Here is a 24329-nt window from a genome sequence, read left to right on the forward strand (position 1 = left end):
GCTCTGCCCCCTCTACTCCCCTTGCTGGCGGCTGCCCGGGCACTGCCCGCCCCTACAACTCATCCCATTATCCCTAGCACCCAGGGGTGCCACCCCCCCTCCTTGGGCTCTTTCGGGGGGAGGAGGAATCCCTTCCCTTCTGTGCGCCCCCCTCCTTCTCCAGTCTTGCGCCGCTGGTCCGGTGCCAAGGCTGGGCGGCCGCCGGGCGCTCATACGTGCCGGCTCGCACTAGCGCAAGCCTTGATCCGCCGACCCGGCGGCCGGCCCGCATCGATCCTGGCCGCGTCTCCAAACAGGCCGGCTCGCCTGGCGCCAGCGGGAGTGACAGATCAACCAGCCCCGGCCGGACCTCTGACCCTGGCCCGGCTGGACGGAGCGCGCGGTCCCCCGGGAGCCGCCACTGCCGGTGCGGCTACCTGGCCTGCGCGGCGCTACCTCGCAGGTGCCCGCGCGAGACCCTCTACCCACCCAGGACCCTTCAGCTCCCACCCACCCCCAGTTCTCCTGGGGCAGGGAAGACCCCGTAGGCATCCCCACCTCAAGAAATGCCCGTGGGAATAAAGGAGAGGAGGGAGGAAGGAAGGAAGGAAGGAAGGAAGGAAGGAAGGAAGGAAGGAAGGAAGGAAGGAAGGAAGGAAGGAAGGAAGGAAGGAAGGAAGGAAGGAGAGAAGGGAGGGAGGGAGAAAAGGAAGGAGAAGGAGGGTAGAAGTAAAATAAAAGAGGTGTAATGGGATGGTAAGCAAAGCAATCTCGATTATGTATCTTCATTTTTTTTTAATATGGAACAACGAATGTTTAAAAGTGTTAAAATAGAAGAAGAACCATGTGAATGTGTAAATATACCTAGGAGACTAAAAATAAAAACTTTTCATTAAAAAAGAGAGAGAGAAAGAAATGCCCCGGGGGATTCCTTCCGCCCTCTGCGCGCAAACCCCAGCATGGAAGGCAGAAAGACAGAGATCTCTGGGCACCTGAATCCACCAACGGTGCCCCAACCCAGCTTATAGTGCCCGAAGGGTATTCTAACCAGGAGCACCTTTATGCCAGGATGGGGGTTGGGGATGGGGGTGAGAAGGATGGAGAATGCCAGTCCCCCACTCCAAGCAGGCAAGAAAGTGTGTGTGTGTGTGTGTGTGTGTGTGTGTGTGTTACATCTGGCAATGTCTATTTCGCGCACACCAGCACCCCCAAAAAGTGGGCTCTTCATTGTGTTATAACAGCTTCCTGCATTTGCCCCAAACTCAATTGATAAATACACCATTTGCATCTCTACATATAAGTCTTATATAACTCTAACTCTAACTCTATCTATCTATCTATCTATCTATCTATCTATCTATCTATCTATCTATCTATCTATCTATCATCTATCTATCATCTATCTATCTATCTATCATCTATCTATCTATCATCTATCTATCTATCTATCTATCTATCTATCTATCTATCTATCTATCTATCTATCTATCATCTATCTATCTATGTTGGCCTTGTTGTATTCGGGTCTTTCCCCATGTAAGATTGAGATTGTCTTGGCAACATTTCAGTGAGGTCCCACTCGCCAGCTTCAGGCTGGGTTTTGGGCTTAAAGCGTGATTGGAGCTGCTGTCTTTCTATAAATCTTGGGGTGTGTGTGTGTGTGTGTGTGTGTGTGGAGTGCTAGCTTTGTTTCAGTAAGTGGATTGATTGGATGTGTGACTGCATCATGATTGGTAGATTGGTGCTGATTGGTGCTGGCTGTGTGCCTATTGTTGTTTCGTGTTATAACAGCCTGGGTGGTGGGTGGGGCTCGTTTGTTGACTAAGCCGAAAACACCAGCCTGAAGATGGTGAGTGAGACCTCGCCGAAACGTTGCCAAGACAATCTCAATCTTGCATGGGAAAAGACCCAAATACAACAAGGCCAGCATATATAAACACAAACACAATATCAAGAGAGCCTTCAACACTGACCAAAAAATAGCCAACATCTTAAGAAACCCCAAAGACAAAATCCAGCTAGAAAACCAAGGAGTCTACCAATCATGATACAACCACACAACCAATCACTCCACTTACTGAAACAAAGCCAGCACTCCACACAACCCCATCAAGATTTACAGAAAGACGGCAGCTCCGATCACGCTTTAAGCCCAAAACCCAGCCTGAAGATGGCGAGTGAGAACTCGCTGAAACGTTGCAAAGACAATTTCAATCTTACATGGGAAAAGACCCGAATACAACAAGACCAGCATACCTACACCCGTGAAAATCTACGAAAACAAATATATATATTGACAGATAAAAGAATCACAACGGGCATGTAAAAGAAGTGCCATGTGTTGCAAAGATGTGATGTTTGCATGAACAAAACGAAAAGTTTTAAAAAAAGAGAGAGAAACGTGCCATTGGTAGTCATTCCTGTGTCATGACTGGCCTTCACACTTAGGGCAGCTGTGAAAAAGCATCTGGCAGCTAATCTTCACATTTACAATCTTTGCAGAGCAAAGGAAAGCAGAAGTAATAAGGGCAGTTGCAGTTTCACTTAGTAACCGCCTCGCTTAATAAACTGAACTGCTGTTTTCCCTCCAGAATTTGACTTCTTAATTTTATTCCCACAATAGTGCTGTGTAATATGTCAGGGTAACTAGTCCCAAAGACAGCCCAGCGAGCTTCGTGGCAAAGGGAAAGTTTAATCCACGTCTTCCCAATCCTCAAAGCAAGCCTCTACTCACTCCTCTGTGCTGTTTGTTGCAACGTACCTCTCAGTTCACACTTGCTAAAGGACTCCTTTGTTATTCTTTGTTTGTCCTGCAGACGTTTTATTGCTGAACTAGGTAACATCATCAGATATAGAAGGCAATGGGGTTTGCAGGGAGGAGGAGGAGGAGGAGTGTGGAATCCTGAATGCTCTCTGAACTTAGAATAGAACCATGGAGTTGGAAGGGGCCTTGGAGGTCTTCTAGTCCAACCCCCTGCCTAGGCAGGAAACCCTATACCGTTTCAGACAAATGGCTATCCAACTTCTTCTTAAAGACTTCCAGTGTTGGAGCATTCACAACTTCTGGAGGCAACTTCTGTTCCATTGATTAATTGTTCTAATTGTCAAGAAATTTCTACTCTAAGCAAGTTCTAAGTTGCTTCTCTCCTTGATTAGTTTCCACCCATTGCTTGACTCCCTCTTCTTTATGGCAACCCCTGAGATATTGGAAGACTGCTATCATGTCTCCCCTGGTCCTTCTTCTCATCAAACCAGACAGAACCTTTGTTGGGGAGTTTGCAAACTTGGTTGTTTTCTTGCAGACATTTCGCGACCCAACTAAGCAACACGATCAGTGCTAGAAGAGAGTGGTGTTTGCTCTGTTTATGTACCTGGTGAATTGGGGGAAGACAGGGCCAAGGTGAGACCAGCCAAGCCTTGTGCAGTTCTGAAATATTTGAAATATCTGAAGCTTTTGGGGGGTGGGGTCGGACCCTGGCTGGCTGGGGGATTCTGGGAGTTGAAGTCCACCCATTTTCAAATGTCCAAGGTTGAAAAAAACAGCCCCAGGGAGAGTCCATTCAAAGGGATTAAGGAAAGGAAGGGCCGAAGCCTGGACATAGGGGGGCCCCAGGCAGCCCCATGGCACAGCAGCCAAGCCTTGCCAAGGGTGGCCCAGAGGGGCATTTGGGGCCATTGATGTTGGCTTAAGAGGTGCAGGTAGACAACAGGCAGTCCTTGACCATCACTGGAGGCTTTGAAGAAGAGACTGGACATTTGACCATGGAATTAAAAGAAAGAGAAGCCTTGCATTTCTATAAAATATGGAATATAATTTATCAGTGGCTAGAAAACAGAAGCCAAAACAGGAAATAGGAGTCTTTCTTGGCGGTTTTTTTTCTAAACTAGTATTGAATAAAAATTAACCATAGTTACTGATTACTATCAAACTGTAAGTATTGACTGCAATGTAAATATAATGGTGATATGAACAATCAATGTTATTACAAGTGTTAATACGACTGTTATTACATTATTAGAAAAGTTAAGACCGATAGGAAGGCAATCGATAGAATGGAGAACTACAAAGGCTAAAGATGAAAGGCGATACAGAAGGCTGAATAACTGCTTTAATATTGTTACGCTTGTCTTGTTTTGCCTTTCTTTTGTGGCTGTTGTGTTTTTCTTTCTGTTTTTAAAGGTAAAGATGTTTAATAAAAACTATTTTGGGAAAAAAAAGTGAGACTGGACAGTCACTTGCCTGAAATGCTATAGGATCTGCTTGAGCAGGGGGCTGGACTAGATGACCTCTGAGGTACCTTCCAGCTCTATCCTGACTCTGATTCCATAGGCAGGGCAGAGATTACTCATTGGCTGAAGAGATACAGGTGTACAAAGGTAGTCCTCCCCTCACCACCATTCATTTAGTGACCAAACGACACCGATAAAGGTGACTTATGACCATTTTTCACAGTTACGACCTTTGCAGCTTTCCCGTGCTCAAAATTCAGAGCTTGGCAACCGACTCCTATATATGACGGTTGCAGCATCCCGGGGTCATGACCTTCTGACAAGCAAAGTCCATGGGGGAACCAGATTTGTTTAGTGACTTCGTGATTCACTTAGCAACTTCAGGGATTCCCTTTACAACTGTACCAAAAAAAATGGTCATAAAATGGAGCACGACTCACTTCACTGTCTTGCTTAGCAATGGGAATTTTGGACTCCGTTGTGGCCGTTAGTTGAGGACTACCCATAAACTCGCATTTTGAGGAACTGGGCTCTTGAATGGCAAAGGGCGAAGGGCTGTTTCTCAGGGCAGGGAGAAGCGACGGTCTCTAAGCAAGTCATGGCATCACGGGAAGCAGCTGGAAGGCAGAGGGACCCAGGCGGGGCCGTTTCATTGCCACCTTCCCTTCCAGTTTATCTCACAACAATCCTGCAGGGTTGGCTAGAATGGAAGAACTGAAGGCTAAAGTTTGAATGGCAGAATCAAGAGTTGGAAGGGCTCTCGGAGGTCCTCTAGTCCAACCCCATTCAGGCAGGAGACCCTATGCCATTCCAGACCAGTGGCTGTCCAGTCTCTTCTTAAAAATCTCCAGTTTGGTGGGTCTGTCTGTGTGTTATTAATGTGCCTGTGTAAATATGTATTTCCTTTGAGAGCAGGCAACAGAATTTCATTTTTAATATGTGCCAGTGTGGACACAGTAAACAATGACAATAAAAGTTATCCTATCTTATCTTCTGGTGGCAAGCAGTTCCACAGGCTAATTGTTCTCGCTGTCAGGAAATGCCTCCTTAGTTCCAGGTTTCTTCTCTCCTTGGTTAGTTTCCACCCGTTGCTTCTTGTCCTGCCCTCGGGGGTCTTTGGAGAACAGGTTGACCCCCCTCTTCTTTGGAGCAGACCCTCAAATATTGGAAGCCTGCTGTCATGTGGCCTCTACTCCTTCTTTCCATTAAATGAGACATATCCCACTCCTACATCCATTCTTCATATATTTTTATCCTCCAGCCCCCTAAATCATCCTGCTTGCTCTTCTCTGCCGTCTTTCCAGGGTCTCCACGTCTTTTTTACACCATGGCGACCAAACGTGGCTGCAGGATTCCACGGGTGGCCGTACCAAGGCCTTATAAAGTGGCATTAACACTTCACGTGGTCTTGAATCGATCCCTCTGTTTGCAAAGGACTGAAGAAGCTTCAAAATCTGGGAGCCTTCAGATGTGGTGGATCACTCTGGGTGCCCACCTGGACAGAGGTGGGGGGGGAAGCGCCCCTCACGCAGGAAGGAAAGCCCTCCTCTGCCCATCAGCGCAATTCCCGGAGGGCTCAAGATGCCAGGGCAGCTTCTGGCTCCCTACCAGCCTCTTATCGGCAGTGGCACCTCAGGCCGGGCAGTGGAAAAAACGCTATTTCCGGCCAGCTGAGATAAGGCTGTCTTCTCACACGCAACCTGGATGACACAACGCTCTTGCACAACAGCAGAGGTCAACCCCTCCCGCCCCCCCCCTCACCCCAGGAAGAATGCGGGAATTCCCTCCAGTGGCTCTCTCCACAGCCAGGCACCTTCAAGCACACAAGGCAGACTCCAATCCCCATCAGTCCTTGGTCAATTTAGAATTTAGACTTGTAAGACTTGGAGAACTTCAAGTCCCAGAATTCCTCAGCCACCAAACATGGCCACTTTGGAAGACTTGTGGACTTCAACACCCAGAATTCCCCAGCTAGCTTCCCCCCCCCCACTTTACTGAAATCAAGATAGGTTCACCGCATTCCCACTATCTATGATAAAGTTACCCTACCAAACAATGTGATAAATTAGTCAAGGCATGTAGGTTCTTGCCCCATCCATGCTGAATTCTGGTGAAGCCTTGCTGGCTGGGGGAGTCTGGGAGTTGAGGTCCACAGGTTTTGAAGTGGCCACATTTGCTGAGTGAGGAATTCTGGGAGTTAAAGTCTTAATGCAGCCAAGTTTGCTTGCTGAGGGATTTTGGGAGTTGAAGTCAACAAGTGTTAAAAGTGGCCAAGATTGGAGCCCTCTGACTTAAATTCTCACCGAATGGAGAGACCTCCTCCCCCAGGGTGACTGACTGATGACCCTTTTCCTGTTGAGAAAAGGGGGAGCCAACTTCTCTATAGGGGACACAACCCCTCCTTTCCCTTTAACTGCCTCCCCCAATAAAGGCCAGGGGTCTTGAAGGTGCAAGGACCCCTACCCAAGCAGGCGTTCCTCCGGAGAGTAATTTCGAAGCCACAATGTCAATTGGGTGGGTGCGTCTCCCCAACGACCTGCTGGGCCCTCAGGCTGCCAAGGGCTCCCCCCCCCCAGCGGCTCTGGGGCTGCTGATTGAGGCCACCCCTTAGTTGGGCTGGGAGGAATGCAGCAGTCCAGGTACCCCACCGCTTGGGGGCAGCTACCAAGGCCCCCCCTGCCCAGGCACCTCCTGGGGCATGCAACCTCAGGGAAGGACGGGCAGGGACCCCTCTTCCATCCCAGAATTATTTTAGGCCCCCCTCGGACTTACCCCCCATTGTTGACCCCACACCCCCAATCCCCTGAACGCCACGCATGGAATCTGGAAGTGGGGCTCCATCTAAAACACGCTCCGGTTGAACGGTAGGATCCTGGGTGGTCTCTGAGTTGGGTGGTTTTTCTTGCAGACCCATCATCAGTGCTATGAGGGAGGGGGGATTGTGGAGGGCTGTGGGATCCTGAGCTTGTTTTCTTGGGGACATTTCATGACCCATCGAGGTAACCTCACCAGCGTTGGAAAGGAAGGAGATTTTCAGAAAGGAGGAAGAGGAGGATGCCAACCACCACCTTGGGCTCCTTCCTGCTCCCTGAGCTGGGTGGTTTTCCTGGCAGGCGTTTTCACGACCCATCTAGGGATCACCATCAGGGTGACCATCACCTCCCCCCCCCATGACACCCCCTAGTTGGGTCATGAAAGCGCCTACAAGAAAACCACCAAACTCGGCACTTGGGACCCCCCTCATTTCAACCCTGCCCTACGAAGACTCCCCTCCATGGGTACACAGGGCTTTTATTCCAGGGTTGGGGGGGGGACACAAAGACGAGAGCCCCCTCCCCTCAAGTCTTCTGGGGGCCCCTCCAAGGAGCCCCCAGGCCCTCCTCCTCCTCCTCCGCTGGCTACTCGGGGGCTGCGCGCAGGACGCGGATGTGGATGGCGGAGTTGTGCCGGGCGCGGGCCAGCGGCTCCTCCCGGTCGCCCTCGGGCTCGGCGGCGTCGGCCAGCTGGACGGTGGAGGTGTTGGCGGCCAGGCGGAGGGCGCCGCCTCCCGTGGCCTCCAGCTGCAGAGCGATGTTGATGGCGCGGTTGATGGCCAGGCCCAGCCCGTGGATGCAGAGCTCGGCACAGGCCCCGCCGGGCGCCAGCAGCTTCTGGCAGCGGCTCAGCTGCGCTCGGAAGTCCGTCTTCATGTTCACGTAGATGTCGCTGCGGCGGCGGGGCAGGCGGCGGGGCGGGCGGCGGCGCAGGGCGTGCTCCGGCTCACTCGGGGGCCCCGGCTCAGCCATGCGGCCCTGCGGGAGAGACGCCGATGAAGGGAAGGTCGCCTGGCTCGGGACCCCCCTCCCCTCCCCTCCCCCTGCACGAAGTGGGCTGGGGGCGCCCCCCTGCTCACCCCCCCCCCCCGCTGCAGAAGCCCACCGCCCCGGCCCCCGTGCGCTTGCAGGAGGCGGTCTGGGGCGCCCACCTGTTGAGCCACCCATCCAGGCTGCAAAGCAAAGCCCCCCTTCCCCCGCCTGCCGCCCCCGAGGGTCCCTCCTGCGGGTGGGGCAGGAAGGCTCCCACCGACCTCCGATCCCCGCGATCGCCGCCGCCGGAGGGAGACGCGCACGTGGTCCGCCGGTCGGTGCTGAGCCGGAAGTCCGGGTGGAAGGCGAGTGCGCGTGCGCGGAGGGCTCCGGGGCGCCCCCTGGCGAGGGAAACGCGATTTTTCTCCATCTTGCTGGAAAGGTTTAATTTCTGTAAAAAGCTTTAGAAGCTGCAACTTTCTCCCTTCCTGAAGCAATTTATTTTCATTTCATTTCATTATTTCATTATTTCATTATTTCATTATTTCATTATTTCATTATTTCATTATTCCATTTTATTTTATTTTATTTCATTTTATTTCATTATTTCATTTCATTTCATTATTTCATTATTCCATTTTATTTTATTTTATTTTATTTTATTTCATTATTTCATTTCATTTCATTTCATTATTTCATTTCATTTATTTTATTTCATTTCATTTGTTATTTTATTTTATATTTAATTTTATTTCATTTCATTGTTTCATTTCATTTCATTTGTTTTATTTTATTTCATTATTTCACTTCATTTCATTATTTCATTTTATTTTATTTTATTTCATCATTTCATTTCATTTATTTTATTTTATTTTATTTCATTTCATTTTTCATTTTATTTTTGATTTCATTTCGTTTCATTTATTTTATTTTTTATTTCATTTTTTCATTTCATTTGTTTTATTTTATTTCATTATTTCACTTCATTTCATTATTTTATTTTATTTTATTTCATTTCATTTATTTTATTTCATTTCATTTTTTATTTTACATTTCATTTCATTTTTTTCATTTTTTATTTCATTTCATTTCATTTTTTATTTCATTTTTTATTTCATTTTATATTTCATTTCATTTCATTTCATTTTATAATAGATGCAGTCCTTGACTTACAACCTTTCATTTAGTGACTGAACAAACAGCACTGAACAAAGTGACTTACAATGACCGTTTCTGACCGTTTTTCACTCTTATGACCACTGCAGTACTATTATCCCTGTGTTCACATGATCTGAATCCATGCACTGGGCAACTGGCATGTACTTATGACAGTTGCAGTGTCCCGGGGGTGGGGGGGTGGGATCACGTGATCCCTTTTTACAACCTTCTGACAAGCAAAGTCAACGGGGAAGCCAGACCTAGTTAACGACTGTGGCAAGAAACGTCATAAAATGGAACAGAGCTCCCACTGTCTCACTTATCAATGGAAATCTGACCCTCAATTGTGGCTGTAAGGTGAGAGATACTCCCCTCCTTCCTCTTCACATTGTGTGCCAAATGCTTTCCAAGGGTTTGAATGGGAGGCAGATTTCTCCTCTTTCCTCTTCACAGCAACCCTGCGAGGTGGGATGGCCAAAGAAATGGCCCGAGGGAGTGCAGTGCCCACACAGATACCTGAGCTGGAATGATGGGTGCTGTAGTCCCAACCCTCCTGGCATGGGTCCCTGAGTCGAGGGCTCTGGGCTTTTGAACGGGGTCCCCACTCGCATTTCGATTCTCGTCTGAATTTTTTTAGATCCACGTTTTCAAACATGGCCGCTTGTGGACTTCATCTCCCAGAATCCCCCGGCCGGCAGGAACTCTGGTTTGTCCACCGTTTGTCCTCGTGTTTCTGTCCTTCAATGGCGACCACAGAGAGCAGCACAGCCCCTGCGAAAGGGCTTCAAATTGAAGGGCTAGAAATTGAATAAAGTTAAGTTCAGGGTTTTGCCCTGACAATCGGGCGAGAAACGGGTCGCCCCTGAGAAAGTGACCGGACCCCCGCCTGCCACACTTGCAAATGGATGGACCCACAAATAACTGGACAACAGAGCTGGAAGGGACCTTGGAGGTCTTCTAGTCCAACCCCCTGCACAAGCAGGAGACCCTATGGCTAACCCCGAAAGCGCACACTCACACCCACAATGCAATGCATGCGTGACACCCCCCTCCGCGCCCCCAGCCCCTGTGCATGGGTGTGTGACATCCCCCGCCCCCCCACATCTGCGTGTACCACTCCCCCATGCTCCCCCTTCTCTCCACACATGCATTTGCCACCCCTGGTGCCCCGTTTTGGGCATAGCAGGCCTCCCTCAAGGCTCCTGGGACCAAAAATGGGGCGCGGGGGGAGGGCCATCCCCCCATGCTCCCCCACATGTGCACAAGACCGGCAGCCCCCCCTCCCCACATGTGCATCTCTCGCATGCATGGCAGAGTCCCGAAAATCCTCTGGCTGGCGGGAGGGGCCTGCGCATGCACAGTGATGACGGCTGAGAAAGGGCTCTGCGTGCCAGAGGTTTCCCATCAAGGGCTATACACCGTTTGAGAGAAACGACCGTCCAGTGTCTTCTTCACATGCTCTGGAGGCAACTCCTCCCGTGCCCTCGTTCTCCGTCCGGCCCTTGGGAGGAGGGTCTTTTGGCTCCGTTGGGTTCTCCAGAGCGGAACTGAGGGGAAGGAACTTGCCCGGTTTCTCTTCCCTGGGACTCACGCAACAAAACAAGGACCCACAACACAATGGGGTGGGCTCCTGTGGACTTTTGTCCCTCTGGGGAGGACACGAGGATCGGGGAGCCCTTGAGAGGGTGGTCCAGCTGGGGCCCGTCCTCCATCCTGTCTGGGGATGCAAAGCACAGCAGGAGGAGGAGGAGGAGGAGGAGGAGGAGGAGGAGGAGGAGGAGGAGGAGGAGGAGGAGGAAGGCAAAGACTGTGGAGTCCTCGGTGCTCTCTGAGCTTGGCTGTTTTCTTGCAGACGTTTCATGACCCAACTAGAGAATAACATCAGTGGGAGGGGGAGGACTGACATTTCGAACAGTGGTCCTGGTTGTCGTTCCTCCCTCCCTTCCACAGAGATCCTCATTCTGGAGCTGTGTTTCTCAACCTTGGCAATTTTAAGACGTGTGGACTTCAACTCCCAGAATTCCCCAGCCGGCTAGGCCCCACCAGGATTCAGCATTTATCAGACAAGAACAAATGTGGTTAGGCAATCTATTTTATACTTCTTCCTTTTTTTCGGATAGGGTAACTTTCTTAAGAGATGGTGGGAATCCGGTCCATGTAATATAAATATAACTTGACTTCAGCAAAGTGATGAAAAAAAAAATAGCTGGGTGGGGAATTCTGGGAGTTGAAGTCCACCATCTTTAAGTTGAAATTCGCAGGACGCTCGTTCTGGGTTGTCCTTCCTTGTGTTATATTTGGGGATCTCTGCTGGGGGCTTCTCTTACAAGTAGGTTGGGTGGGCAAAGGAGGGCGGGGAAGCTCTTTGCGGACCGCAATCAAGCCTGAACACCGAGAAAGACACTGCTGGATGATGAACTCAAGATGCCCCACGATGGCGCTATTGGCCCGCAGGTGCCGAGCAAGCCCCCAAATTAAATCCACCTGCACCCCAAAGAGATGCAGGCAAGTGGGGTGCACTGGCCCCCTTGGTGAGCAGAGTTTGGCACTCGGGTGCAAGAAGGGAGACAAGGCATGGGCCAAACCGCTTCTACAATCCCACCCTGAAGAAAGAAAGCTCATTTCTTCTTCTTTTTTTTAAAAAAAAAACTTCCACATTTATTTCTTTATTTTGTCAGGCCTTCCCAAACAAAACTTTTTTTAAAAAGAACTCAGACCCCCCCTCCCCCCCATTCAGGAATTCTGGGGTGCCATCCGGGCACCTGGTGAAATGGACGAAGGAAGGTTGGAGCACGAACGGACGAGGCGGCCTCCCCTGTGTTTCCCTCCCCCCATAATTTCAGAGGAGGGGGCTCTTGGGCACAAGAGGGGCCATGGTGGGAGGGGAGGGGGGGTGGGGAGGGGGGGAGGGAGGGCAGAGCCAGGAGTGCAGTGGGGAGCGGATTTTGCCACCCGGGCCGAGAAGGGCTGCAGGCGCCCCCGAGAGGGTGGGAGGGGGGGTCAGAGGTGGGAGGGGGGGGCGCAGCGATTCAGGGGCATTTCCTCTCTACACACTGTTTTCCCCCCTCTTCATACTCCTGCTTGGAGATCCACATCTGTTGGAAGGTGCCCTGGAGAAGGAAATAGACGGTGAGAGGCCCCCTCCCCAGCCCCCTCCTTCCCACCCACCCACCCCTCAGCCCCACAGACAACTGCAGACCCCACCCCTTGCAACCAAGCCCTCCCTCGATCCCCCCTCCCTCCCCACTCACTAGAGAGGCCAGGATGGAGCCCCCGATCCACGGGCTGAACCTCCGTTCCATGGTGCTGTTGCTTGCAATCAGCTTCAAGCGCATACTCTGCAGCAGGGGCAAAAAAGGGGGTCACAGGTCGGGGAGGGGGCTCTGAATCCAAGTTCATTCTCATTGCCAAGTCCTGACTCCCCAGGGAAGGGCCTATTTTCCCCTTTTAATTGACTTTCGAAAGGAGAAAATCCCTTCTCGGAGCAGCCAAAAATCAGCAGCCGGATGGCAAACTTTTCCAGTGCAGAGATTTTATTTGATGAAGAACGGCTGCAGGATTTGGGCCGGCCTAGAGCAAAGAAGAACCGGGGCGGGGTGGGGGGGGGACACGACAGCAGCCTTCCAGTATCTGATGGGCTGCCCCAAAGAAGAGGGGGGGGGGTCAAGCTCTTCTCCAAAGCCCCTGAAGGCAGGAAGAGAAGAAGCAACGGGTGGAAACTCATCAAGGAGGGAAGCAACCTGGAACGAAGGAGAAACTTCCTGACAGGAGGACAATTAATCCGTGGAACTGCTTGCCACCAGAAGCTGTGGGTGCTCCAACACTGGAGGCTTTTAAGAAGAGACTGGACAACCATTTGTCTGGAATGGGGTAGAGTCTCCTGCTTGGGCAGAGGCTGGACTAGATGACCTCTAGGATCTCCTCCAGCTTTATTTGGATGGATGGATGGATGGATGGATGGATGGATGGAAGGTAGGACAAGAAGCAATGGATGGAAACTAGCTAAGGATAAAAGCAATCTGGAACGAAGGAGAAACTTCCTTATAGTGAGGACAATTGACCAGTGGAACTACTTGCCACCAGAAATTTTGAGTGCTCTAACACGGGAGGTTTTTAAGAAGAGACCGGGCAGCCATCTGTCTGAAACTGTCTGGGGTCTCCTGCTTGAGCTGGACTAGAAGACCTCCACGGTCCCTTCCAGCTCTATTCTGATTGATTGGTTGATTGGTTGATTGATTCATTGATACCCAAGGAGGAGGAGATTTAGCGACTCCTGAATTTCCAAAGTCATTTTTGTTTTCGGGGTGCCCTGCAATGGCCCTCCTATCTCCAGCAGTACTTTTATCCACGCCACACGGGCAAGACCCTCTCAGCTGCCCCTCGGGGTTGGGAGACCCATGGGGGGTGGGTGGGGGGTGGGGTGACTGTTCCCCCCTCCTCCGGCAGCCCCGCTGGCCTTGTGCCGATGGGCCAAGCGGGGACCCCCAAAGCCCCTCGGCCACCTGCCCTCGTGGCCCCCTTTCACTCCTCGCCTGGGGGTGGGGGCTCTCACCGGCGGGGTCTTCTGGGAGAGCTCCCGGTTGAGGCGATCGGTGAAGCCCTGCAGGAGGGTGTTCCCACCCGTGACGATGACACTGCCGTAGAGACCCTGCAGAAATGGGGAGGGGGAGTCAAGGGGGAAGGAGCCTCTTTCTCCACTCGGCCCACAAGGCTGCCTTTGAGAGATGGCGGTGTTTTCCCACTCGATCTTCCCAACGCTCCAAGATCCCTGTGGATCGATCCTTCCTTCCTCCATTCCTCTTTCCTTTCCTTTCCTTCCTTCCATGCCCTTCTTTCCTTCCTTCCTCCATTCCTTTTTCCTTTCCTTTCCTTCCTTCCTCTATTCTTTTTCCTTTCCTTTCCTTCCTTCCTCTATTCTTTTTCCTTTCCTTTCCTTCCTTCCATGCCCTTCTTTCCTTCCTTCCTTCCATGCCCTTCTTTCCTTCCTTCATCCATTCCTCTTTTCTTTCTTTCTTTCTTTCTTTCTTTCTTTCTTTCTTTCTTTCTTTCTTTCTTTCTTTCTTTCTTTCTTTCCTTCCTTCCTTCCTTCCTTCCTTCCTTCCTTCCTCTTTTCTTTCCTTCCTTCCTCCATTCCTCTTTTCCTCCCTCCCACCTTCCTTCCTTCTCTCCTTTCTTTTTACTTATTTATTTCTCTATTTCTCATTGCGCTATCCACTCTGGGCAGCTTACAATGCATTAATAAACCCAGATGCCAGTAAATGAAGCTTAATGAGAATCTGAGCTACGTAGAAGCCCTTACCTAAGTGTGAAAACCTAGTGGGGGAGGGGGCTTTCCCGCTTGCCCTTTGGGCTTTTGTGAGGAGGGGGTGAGGAGCCCCTGCTTCTCCTCAAAGGGCGGGGCCTTGGGGAATTCAGCCTTCCGGCCGAGAGAAGAGTCCAGGGGGGGCTTTGGGTGGGGAGGGGGGGCGACTCACCGGCCGTATGTCGATGTCACACATCCCGATGCTCGTGGTGACCACATGGCCAACGCCCAGCATGGTGTTTCCAGAGAGACCCTGAGAAATAGAGGGGGAGGGGAGGGGCTGTGACTGCCAGACTTCAGGGGGACAAAGCAAAATAACACCAAGCCTCACACACCAACCTTCCCTGGTTGCAATGCTGCGGGTATAATAGGGACATAAACTGGGGTGCGTGTGTGGGGGGAAGAAGAAAGCGGAGGAGGTTGGGGGGGGGCGTCCGGTGCCCGCTCAGGGGTGCATCTAAGCGAGAGAACCTATGGACACATTTGAGCAGGCACGGGGGGGGGGTGCAAGCAGACAGGAAGCACCAATATGAATGTAAACACCCCCCCGTTCAACCCTGTCCCCCCAAAGGTCGTGGTTTGGGGGTGCTGCACCCCCAGAATAACCCATCACAAGGAGCGCCCAACCTTTTCGCCAGGAGCAAAGCACGGCCAGCCGTGGACAGGGAACAGGGGACGGGAGGAAGTCCAGCCGCCGCCCTGTGTCCACCCTGCCTGTGCTTAAAAGATGACACACCAGCCCTTCAGATCCTCCACTTGGCTGGCCACGCCTGCCTGTTGCGCAAGACGGGCAGGGGGCTGGGCTTGCCCCTCTTTTGAGAGAGAGCCCGGTCCCTCCCCTGGCACAGGGGGCTCCAACCTCGGCCACTTTTAAGACTTGTGGACAAAACAATGGAAAGGAGGGAGGAAGAGGAGGGAAAGGAAGAAAGGGGAGAGCAGAGGACGCAAGGGAGGGGAAGGAAGAGGAGGAGAGGGGGCAAGAAGGAGGAGAAGAGAGGAGGAGTTGGGGAAGGGGAGGGGAAGGGAAGAAGAAAAGAGGAAGGAGAGGAGGAAAGGAGAAGGGAGGTTGGCAAGACGGAAGTAGAGTCGTTGCAAAATAAGATGGCGATACGGAGGGGCCATACAGTTAACCCCCAACTGTGTTTTCTATATTCATAAGGAGATTGGGATAAACGTTAATAGCTAATAGATGAACGTCAAGAGTATTTACAAGAATGTATATTTGGGAACATATATGAAAGGAAGAAATAAAATTTTATATTAAAAAAAAAAGACTTGTGGACTTGAACCCCCAGAATTCACCGGGACGAATGCATTCCTTTTGATAGGCCTATTTACTCTCTTGTAATCCCTTCCTCTGCGATCTCCCAGTTGTAGGACATGGGAGAAAAACAACAGGAATTCCTGGCTGAGGAATTCTGGGAGTTGAAGTCCACGAGTCATTGCCAAGTTCGGAGACCCCTGGCATAGAGCAATTGGGGGGGGGTGTTTGAGGGGTGTTTGGACCTTCTCCCACTAGCCCTCAAGTCTTAAAATGGCCGAGGTCGGAGACCCTTACTCTAGCAGGCCAGCACCGTGACTTCTGCCTGCCCCAAACCTGCTTGCCCATCCCGCCCGCCCAGATTCCCGGGGAAATGCAATGCCAGGGCCCCTCTCTGCCCTTCCTCTGCTGCCCTGCTCACCTTCACATTGGAGGGGTCAAAAAGCCCCTCGGGGATCCTCAGGCGCTCAGCCCCATAGTCTGTGTTGTAGCCATTGGGCATTTCGTAGTGGACGGTGGGCATCTGGGCAGCCACCCTGCTCCGAAGAAGGGCGGGGTTTGGAAACAGAGAAAGTGCCAGGTCTGGCTGGACTCACCGTGCCAGGACAGGGCAGTCTTCCCTCCAACCTTCCTCCTTCCCACATGGGGGACACAGACCCCTCCCATAAACAATGCTTCCCAGCCTCTGGACTACCAGGGTGATGCCTGGGACAGCTTTGTCCCTGCCAGATCTCTCTGGCATCTCCCTGGATCCAGGCCCCACCTAATTCCTTTTCCTTTCCCACAACCTACAATCAATCAATCAATCAGAACAGATCAGAAGGGACCTTGGAGGTCTTCTAGTCCATCCCCCTGCTCAAGCAGTCCAATCTCTTCCTAAAAACCTCCAGTGATGGAGCGTCCACACCTTCAGGTGGCAAGCGGTTCCACTGGTGAATTGTTCTCATCGTTAGGAAGTTTCTCCTTAATTCCAGGCTGCTTCTTTCCTTGATTAGATCAGATCCTCTTTTCCATTTCGTAAACCAGTTTCATTTCTCCCACCAAGGATGCAACCCTTGGTGTCTTTCTGGGCCCTCGTCTCTTTTGATTTGTCGCCTTGCATTCTGTCTTCTGGATCTGGTCTCCTCCGGCCCCCAGAGGAGGGGCGTCCTGCCATTCCGGTCATGGGGAGGGAGTTGGGATTTTATAAAATGTCAGCTGGGAGAAGCTTCTTTTGAAATTCAACTTTTGGAAAAGTTTTTTTTTTCTCCTTAATTTGAGTTGGTCGCCGGAACCAAAAGTTTCTTCTTTCAAGCTTTCAGACCTCCTGCTGGAGCCCATCGCCAGTGACTTTCTCTCTCTCTCTCTCTCCCTCTCTCTCTCTCTTCAGAACGTGCGACCTGGGCTGCTCCACCCGTTGAATTTTTATGGTTCCTGTTTTGTGTAGCTTTGGGTTGTTACTTAGAGTGTGGCTGGCTGGCTGGCTACTAAGTCCTGAATTGCTGTTTCCTTGTGCTGCAAAGAGCCTCGTAAGCTGGTCATAAATCAACCCTCCTATTGAGTAGCCCATTTCTCAGACTTCAATCATTTCTCTGGCTGTTTTTGTCCCTGCTCAACCAACCATCGGAGTAGCTGTGAAACTGACTGCATGGCCTTGCTGAGGCTACCAATGAATTCATCTAACGTCATCCGGGGACACGTAGATTTAAACCTTCCTTGGCAGGGAGTTTTTCCCCTACAGCCCACTCCAGGCGGGATGAGTGGGAAAACGTGGTGTGGATCTGAGGCCAGAGAGAACAGGGGCTATTTGTGACTCAGGTCCAGCCTACCTTACAGGGCTGTTTTTTTTTCTGGAGACAAAACCCTTAGGGAGCAACCAGCCTTGAACTCTCAAAGCAGGAAATAGATTCTTGGCTTTTTTCACCCTGCTCCCAGAATTCCCAGCACCTTGCCCGAAAGAGGGGGATTCTGGGAGATGTGGTCCCAACCCATCGGGAGGGCAGCCAGCAGGCTGGGCAAAGATTGGGCCATGGGAAACCCCAGACGTAGCCCCCAACCAGAGGTGGGTTCCTACCGCTTCGGACCAGTTTGGCCAAGTAGGTAGTAACTCGGCTGGACATGCGCCCGAACCGGTTCTGTCCTCGGGGCTGCCATCTTGATTTCCTGTTCTGCACAATCTTCATTGAAAAAAAAGTATTTTATTCCCCATTTTTAATGTTGTGCCCAATATGTGCAGACCTTTTTATGTGCAAATATGCACATGCACAGAGCGCAAACTTTTTCGGGCACCGAACCAGTAGCAATGCCAGTGGGAACCCACCCCTGCCCTCGCCCCATTCCTCCTCCCCGGTACTCACTGCTCGTCATAGGGAGAGTCTGAAACTTGCAGGACAGATGCCTGGAAATCTTGTATCACCTCCTGCGGGAGGGACAGAGAGGGTGGGTGGGTGGGGGTCAGCACATCCAGGGCCTGCACAGAAGCCCCCTCCCCAATACACACCCTCCCCCGCCTTCCCACCCAGGAACAAGCCTTGACCTCAACCTATCAGCCCACCGACCGCCCCGTTCCTTGACCTGTGTGCCCCATGTTGCCCCAACCGTCCTGGGCACCTTTGGCAGCCCAGGGGCCCCTCCCCCCTTCCCTCCCCCAAGGGCTCACGTTGCACATGTAGCCGTGCCAGGACTTGCTGACTTGGGGAAGCTTCTCCTTCTTCTTCCAGTTGGGGGGGGCTCCTTCACGCACAGCTTCCTGGGGGAGAAAGACAGGCAGATTGTGGGAGCCCCTTCCCTTGCAACCCTCTCTGGACCCAGCTGTCTGTAGGAGGAGGGGCTTGTGGACTCCAACACCCAGAATTCCCTGGGACGAATGCGTTCCTTTTGATAGGTATCACCCATTGTGGCCTATTTACTCTCTTGCAATCCCTTCCTCTGTGATCTCTCCGCTCTGGGAGATGGGAGCAAAACAGCAGGCTGGACTTCCGCTCTCTTCTTGAAAGCTTCGAGCTCAGGACAGGCACTGGGTGGGGGGCTTCCAGGTCTGAATGACACTCCCCCCCACCCCATTCCTTGCACTTCTTCCTAGCAGCAGAGTGGACCGAATGCAAGGCGCCCGGTTGCCCCCTCCCCCCCGCCAGGGATCCATCGCTGCATACTGGGGCGCGAGGAGAGAAGGGGGAGCCCTACCTTGGCTGCGATCATGTAGGGGGGGACAATTTCGATATTCATCTCTTGGAACAGTTCACGGCACTGCATGGAGATGAAGTCGCCAGCCAGGGGGGATTTGACAATCCCTGCAATCGGGGAGGGGGAGAAAAGGAGGGAGAAAAGGAAGAGGGGGAGAGGGGAGCGAGGGAGGAAGAGGAGAGGAAGGGGGCAGGGAAGGAGGGAAGGGGTGGGGGAGAAAGATTGAAGGGAGGGAAAAAAGGAGGGAGGGAGAGGAGAGGAGGGAAGGGAGCGAGAAAGGAAGGGAGGGAGAAAGGAAGGGAGGGAGGAAAGGAAGAAAGGAGGGAAGGGAAAGAGGGAAGGAGAAAGAAGGAAAATAAAAAAGGAGGGAGGGGGGAGGGGAGGAAGGAGGACGAAGCAAGATAAAAAAGAAGGGGGGAGGAAGGAAGGAAAGAAGGAGGGAAGAAATTGAATGAGGGAGGGAGGGAAGGAGAAAGAAAGAAGATAGAAAAGAAGGAGAAAGGGGGGAGGAAAGGAAGAAAGGAGAGGAGAGGAGGGAAGGAAGGAAGAGCTGCCCCCACTGTCCCCTATATTGGCAGCATCTTCTTCTGCCCTGCAGAACTCCCCCCAAATTATTTGGAGCCCCCCCCCAAACCCACCCCACTTCCCCCTGAACCTGCCAAGGGCTCGGAGGCCAAGCACACCTGGGGACTCCCTGAATGGGCGATTTCTTTCTTTGTGCCAGAGCTCCCTGGCATCCTGGCACGGCCCCCAGAACGTGGCACTGGGCCTTCACAATAACAGAGACCAGAAGCTCCCCCCCCCTTCCGAAGACAGCGACACCCCCCCACCTTGCTGCAGGATGTAGCCATCGTGCACGGGGATGGCCGTGGTGTGGGTCGCCCCACTGTCGAGGACCAGGCCGGTGCTGCGCCCGTTGGCAAAGCTGGTGAAGCGGCGTCAAGGCTTTGGCAAGACGGGGGGCCTGTGATGGGGGGGAGGGGGGGAGGGGAAGCCACACACCCCTCCCCAATCTTCTCCTTCGAGGCTCCCAGGTGGCGAGAGCCTTAACTGGAGCAACAGGCCCGAGGAAGGCAAAGCCTGGGGGCAACCAGGCAGGGGCCGGGGTGGGGTGGGGGTCCCATTTCTGGCCCCGAGAGGATACGCCGTGAGGACGGCCGTCTTGCAGAGGAAGAAAGCTGGGATGGCGTAATGCTCAAACATCAACTCCGTCAGCTTCTCCCGCTTGGCCCGCGTGTTCCACTGGAGGGAGGGGGCAGAGGGTCAGAAGGGTGCAGGGGCCCACCCCCCCAAGGAGGAGGGGGGAGGGGGGAGTCACCCCAGATACCTACCGGGGCCTCCGACATGAGGACAGGGTGGAGGTTGGCCTCTGATTTGATGTGCTTGTTGTAGGTGTGGTCCAGGATGGCTTGGAAGCAGCCCCAGTCTTCGACTTAGGGGAGAGGAGAAATGGGGCTGATAAAGGAGAACGGGACCCCCCTGGCTGCTCCCCACGCCGGGACCCCTCTCCAGGCCCCGCTTGGGATGGTCTGCTCAAATCCCCAAGCAGGGAGCCTCTCTCTCTCTCTCTCTCCCTCCCTCTTTCCCTCTCCCTCCCTCTTCCCCTCCCCCTCTCTCAGTATCTCTCTCTCTGTGTATACATTTCTCTTTCTCTCTCTTTCTCTCCTTCCAGATGTACCAGTGGACTCAAGGAAAGGAGGGATTTAGGGGTCTCAGCACAGCAGGCAAGGACCACAGTTCCCCTCTGGAGCCCCCCTGGGCCTCGGCCTCTCTCTCTCTCTCTTTCCCTCCCTCTCTTTCTCTCTTTATCCTTCTCTCTTTCTCTCTCTCTTTTTCTTTCTCATTCTCTCTCTCTCCCCCTTTCCAGGTGCACCGTGAGCCCGTGGACTGAAGGACCCGGGGGTTTAGGGGTCCCAGCACAGTGGGCAAGGGCCACCATTCCCCCTTGGAGCCCCCCAGGCCCTCGGCCTCCCCCGTTCCCCGGCCCGCCCTCGTACTCATCCCGTTCTTGAGGGGCGAGGCAATCTCCGTGTTCTCCCGTGGGACATGGAGGGAGTTGGTGTCGATGTAGTAGGCCTTGCCCGATTTGGTCTCCTTGTCGCCGTCCAGCTCCATGGCCGACTCATCGTGGGACAGCAGGCCCACCGTGGTGGGGAAATCCGCCTGCAAGCAGAGCAGGCGCCGTGGGGCAGGGGAGTGCAGGATTGGGGAGGGGCTCTGCAAAGAGGGCCCCTGCCAAGGAAAACTCCCCCCATCGGGGGGGGCTGGAGGAGAAGGGGGGTGTCCCCCTCCTACCTTTGGACAGTCTTCCCCAGCATAGCCGGCCCGGACAGAGAAGGAGCCGATGTCGAAGACCAGTGCTCCCACCTCGTCTGCAAGGAAGGCACCAGCGACACGCGTGAGGAGGGAGGGAGAGCGGAGGGGAGAGGGATGCAGCCCCCCCACCCCAATTTGTTCGCTTACAGCCTAGAGGAGGCGTTTTAATTCGCATTTTAACACTTCCAACTCATCCAGGGGCTTAATTCACCCAAGTGCCTCCAACAGAGAGGCCCAGATTTAAGGATATGAGATCAGCAGGCGACAGTCTGGATCTCTGGACTGCACAGGGGCGGGGGGCGGGGGGGACTGGATGGCCTCGAGGGCCCCTTCCGGCTCTTTCATTTCCATTTGGCAGCCTGCAAAGTTGGCTTCTTTTGTCCCTGGCTGTCCGGGAAGGTGGCTACGAAATTGGGAGGAGGGGGCGACTGACAGGGAGAAGAGAGGGTCGCGGGGATGGACCCCTCCGGGGCATCCGAGTCGCCCATCCTGCTCCCCTGAAGAGGGACCGCGGATGCCTCCTCGTAGGCCCGTCGCCCACGGCAGGAGGGAAGCCGAGCACATTCCTGCCCATAGGCCGCTTAAGCAAGTGAGCCAAGCCGCACGCAGCAGTGAAGGGGGAGGACCTCCGATCCTCCTCCCTCGCTCGGCCTCTCTGGCAAAGGGGCTTCGCTCAGGACCAGGATTCAAACCCAGCTCCCAGCTCAAGGCGGTCCAGTGCGGCTGCTAGAATTCCCAGCGCCCGGTCGCCCGCCTTCCGGTGCCCCGGAGCAGGGCAGGGGGGCGAGAGCGGGGCGAGGGACAGCCCTACCTCCTCCGTAGACCCCTCCGCTCATCCCGACCCGCGTGCGGTGCCCGTGGGCGTCGCGGTGGGCCTGGGCGGGATGCCGGCGCTGCCGGGGCTGGGCTGCCAAAGGGCGGGAGAGTTCAGCACCTGGGCCGGCGGACAGCAGCCTGGGCAGGGGGCTGCGAAGGGAGAGGGGAGGGTCTGCGTCTCGGCCAATCAGGGATGCCCACCCCTCCCCAAGAGGGTCACTGATTGGCCGCCGTTGGAGACAATGAAGAGAAAGGAGCGATGGGCCCTTAAAGGGGACGAGGCGGCGGGGGGGGGAGGCGGCAGGTAACCCGCAGGGAGGGGGGAGAAGCGGACCCTTCCCCTTTTAGAAGTCGGCGGGGATTCCAGGGATCGCCTTCATTGATCGCTAATTGGAACGAATGCCTGGAAATTCTATTTAGTCTCCCCCCCCCCCCCCCGTTGGCCCGGCTGCAACCCCCCCCACCCAAGGGAGTGCCTGGTTGAAAGAGGCTGCTTAATTCAGGGGAGGGGTCTTTATTTCTGCCCAGGCTGCAAGGACCCGGGTGTGAGTGCGGGGGGGGGGGAGGCGGAGGGAGAGAGGAGGAAAGGCAGCTGTGCCTCTGAGCTCGTGCAGAGCGAGCGCTGCCCGCCCAATCGGCCTCCCCGCATTCCCCGAGGAGGACGCGTCTTCCCGACCGGGGTGGAGAATTCAGTCGGGTTTTGGAACCCATCAGGTGGGAGGTGCCGTCCACGGACGAGCCCTTTCCTCCCCCCCCTTAGAAACTCCCTCCCTTCCCACAGCCTTTTCTCCCTCCTTTTATATTTTCCTTCCCTCCTTTCTTCTTCCTCTTTCCTTCCTTCCTTTCTCCTTCTTTCCTTTCCTTTCTCCCTCTCTCCTCCTTCCCCCTCCTGCCATCTCTTTCCTTCCTTCCTTCCTCCCCCTTCCTTCCATCCTTCCTCCTCTTTCCTTCCTTCCATCCTCTCTTCCTTTCTCTTTCCTTCCTTTCTCCCTCCCTCCTCCTTTCCTTCCTTCCCCTCTCCCCTCTCAATTTTCCACTAAGGGCGGGACTAACCCACCCTGGGGGGGGGGGGAGGAGACAGAATTTGGGGCTGGAGTGCAAGATTGAGGCAGAAGGCTTCCCCTGGATTTCCAGGTCCCTGGCTGATCCTTTCATAGCTGTATGCAAAGTTATTTCATTTAATGTATGCTGATTGGTGTGCATTCAAAGTGACAATAAAGTTATTCTATTCTGTATTATATTTTCTGTTCTATCCTAATTCTATATTTTATTATTTGTTCCATTCCATTCCTATTCCTCTCTATTCTATTCTATATTGTCTACTCCATTCTAATTCTATATTTTATTATTTATTCTATTCTATATGTTATTATCTGCCCTATTCTGTTCTGTTCTATTCTATTCTGTATTATTAGGCACCCAGCCTCTGCCACCCTCCTTACGCTCCTCATTGCATGGATGGAAGATAAATGACCCCTCAGGCTTCGAACTAAGGCGTCCGTCAGCCATGGACAGCCCTGAATAGGAATTGCACCTCCCAGGGCACCTGCCGGACTCTCCTCCTCCTCCTCCTCCTCCTCCTCCTCCTCCTTGGTGGGACTAAGGGGTCCCATCATGTCAAACCACATCATGGCCGGTTGTAAGCAGAGGGCATCTATCTGTCCAGGGATCTGATTCGCCCCCCACCCCCCATGTAAACAATGCTGAGGTTGAGTGGTTAGAAGGCCTAGTATTCGAACCTGGATCTTTCTAGCATTTGGGGTTTTTTGTGCTTTAATATTCTCAGTGAAATGTTCATATATCCAGGCAGCCCTCGACTTACAATGGAGCCCTAAGACATTTCTTAGGCGAGTTTGGCCCCATTTTATGACTTTTCTTGCCACGGTTGCTAACTGAATCACTGCGGTTCTGAAGTTAACAAACCCGGTTAAGTGAATCTGGATTCCTCGTGGACTTTGCACGTCAAGACGGCCGTAAAAGGGAAATCACGTGACCCTGGGACCCTGCCACCATCGTAGGTATGAACCAATTGCCAAGCATTACTTGATCATGGGCAGGTCGTAAGTGTGAAAAACAGTCCCAAGTCCCTATTTTCAGGGCTATTTTGGTCACTTAATGAAGCCCCGTTGTAAGTCTGGGACTACCTGTACGGCTCGTCCGTCCCCTATGATAAATAAATAATAATTAGACTCCAACTCCCTTCATCCTCAGCCACTCTGGAGCAGCACCAAGCTCCTGGGGCCTGAAGTGAAGACCCTCGCCAGGCCTAGTGGCTACAGCCTCCCAAACAGGCTCGGACTCCAATTCCCATTATCCCAGG

The 24329-nt window shown here is 53.0% G+C and overlaps 2 protein-coding genes across 3 annotated transcripts; both read right to left on the minus strand.

The window, feature by feature from the left end:
* Positions 1-7482: 7482 nt before the first annotated feature.
* LOC309400865 (ribonuclease P protein subunit p20-like) lies at positions 7483-8366 on the minus strand. 2 transcript variants are annotated; one of them, XM_081969581.1, is made up of 2 exons: positions 8276-8366; positions 7483-8000 (listed from the first exon to the last, which is right to left on the minus strand). In XM_081969581.1, exon 2 carries the CDS (start codon positions 7992-7994, stop codon positions 7608-7610), a length of 387 nt encoding a protein of 128 aa, XP_081825707.1. In that variant the 5' UTR covers positions 7995-8000; positions 8276-8366; the 3' UTR covers positions 7483-7607. The 2 variants fall into 2 exon arrangements, with proteins under 2 accessions (XP_081825707.1, XP_081825708.1); XM_081969582.1 differs by having other exon boundaries at positions 8174-8299.
* A 3443-nt stretch (positions 8367-11809) lies between these two features.
* Positions 11810-22183, minus strand: LOC309400744 (actin-like protein 6B). Its single transcript, XM_081969380.1, has 14 exons — positions 22005-22183; positions 21173-21249; positions 20875-21040; positions 20209-20309; positions 20022-20119; positions 19708-19802; positions 18878-18984; positions 18354-18443; positions 18052-18113; positions 16137-16251; positions 14627-14707; positions 13705-13800; positions 12404-12490; positions 11810-12262 (listed from the first exon to the last, which is right to left on the minus strand). The coding sequence occupies exons 1-14, from the start codon at positions 22027-22029 to the stop codon at positions 12182-12184; spliced, it is 1281 nt and encodes a 426-aa protein (XP_081825506.1). The 5' UTR covers positions 22030-22183; the 3' UTR covers positions 11810-12181.
* Between the last annotated feature and the right edge of the window lie 2146 nt (positions 22184-24329).

The sequence above is a fragment of the Natrix helvetica genome (genome assembly GCF_964273705.1).
Source record: "Natrix helvetica genome assembly, chromosome: W".
Lineage (NCBI taxonomy): Eukaryota > Metazoa > Chordata > Lepidosauria > Squamata > Natricidae > Natrix > Natrix helvetica.

Bases quoted from the DNA above. Each gene is read 5' to 3' on its own strand.
- LOC309400865 (XM_081969581.1), bottom strand. From the start codon at position 7,994: ATGGCTGAGCCGGGGCCCCCGAGTGAGCCGGAGCACGCCCTGCGCCGC.
- LOC309400744 (XM_081969380.1), bottom strand. From the start codon at position 22,029: ATGAGCGGAGGGGTCTACGGAGGAG. The intron at 18,114-18,353 runs GTGAGCCCTTGG...TCCCTCCCGCAG, and splicing joins GGCACGGCTACATGTGCAAC to GAGGTGATACAAGATTTCCA. The intron at 16,252-18,051 runs GTGAGTACCGGG...TCTTCGGAGCAG, and splicing joins GACTCTCCCTATGACGAGCA to GGTGGCTGCCCAGATGCCCA.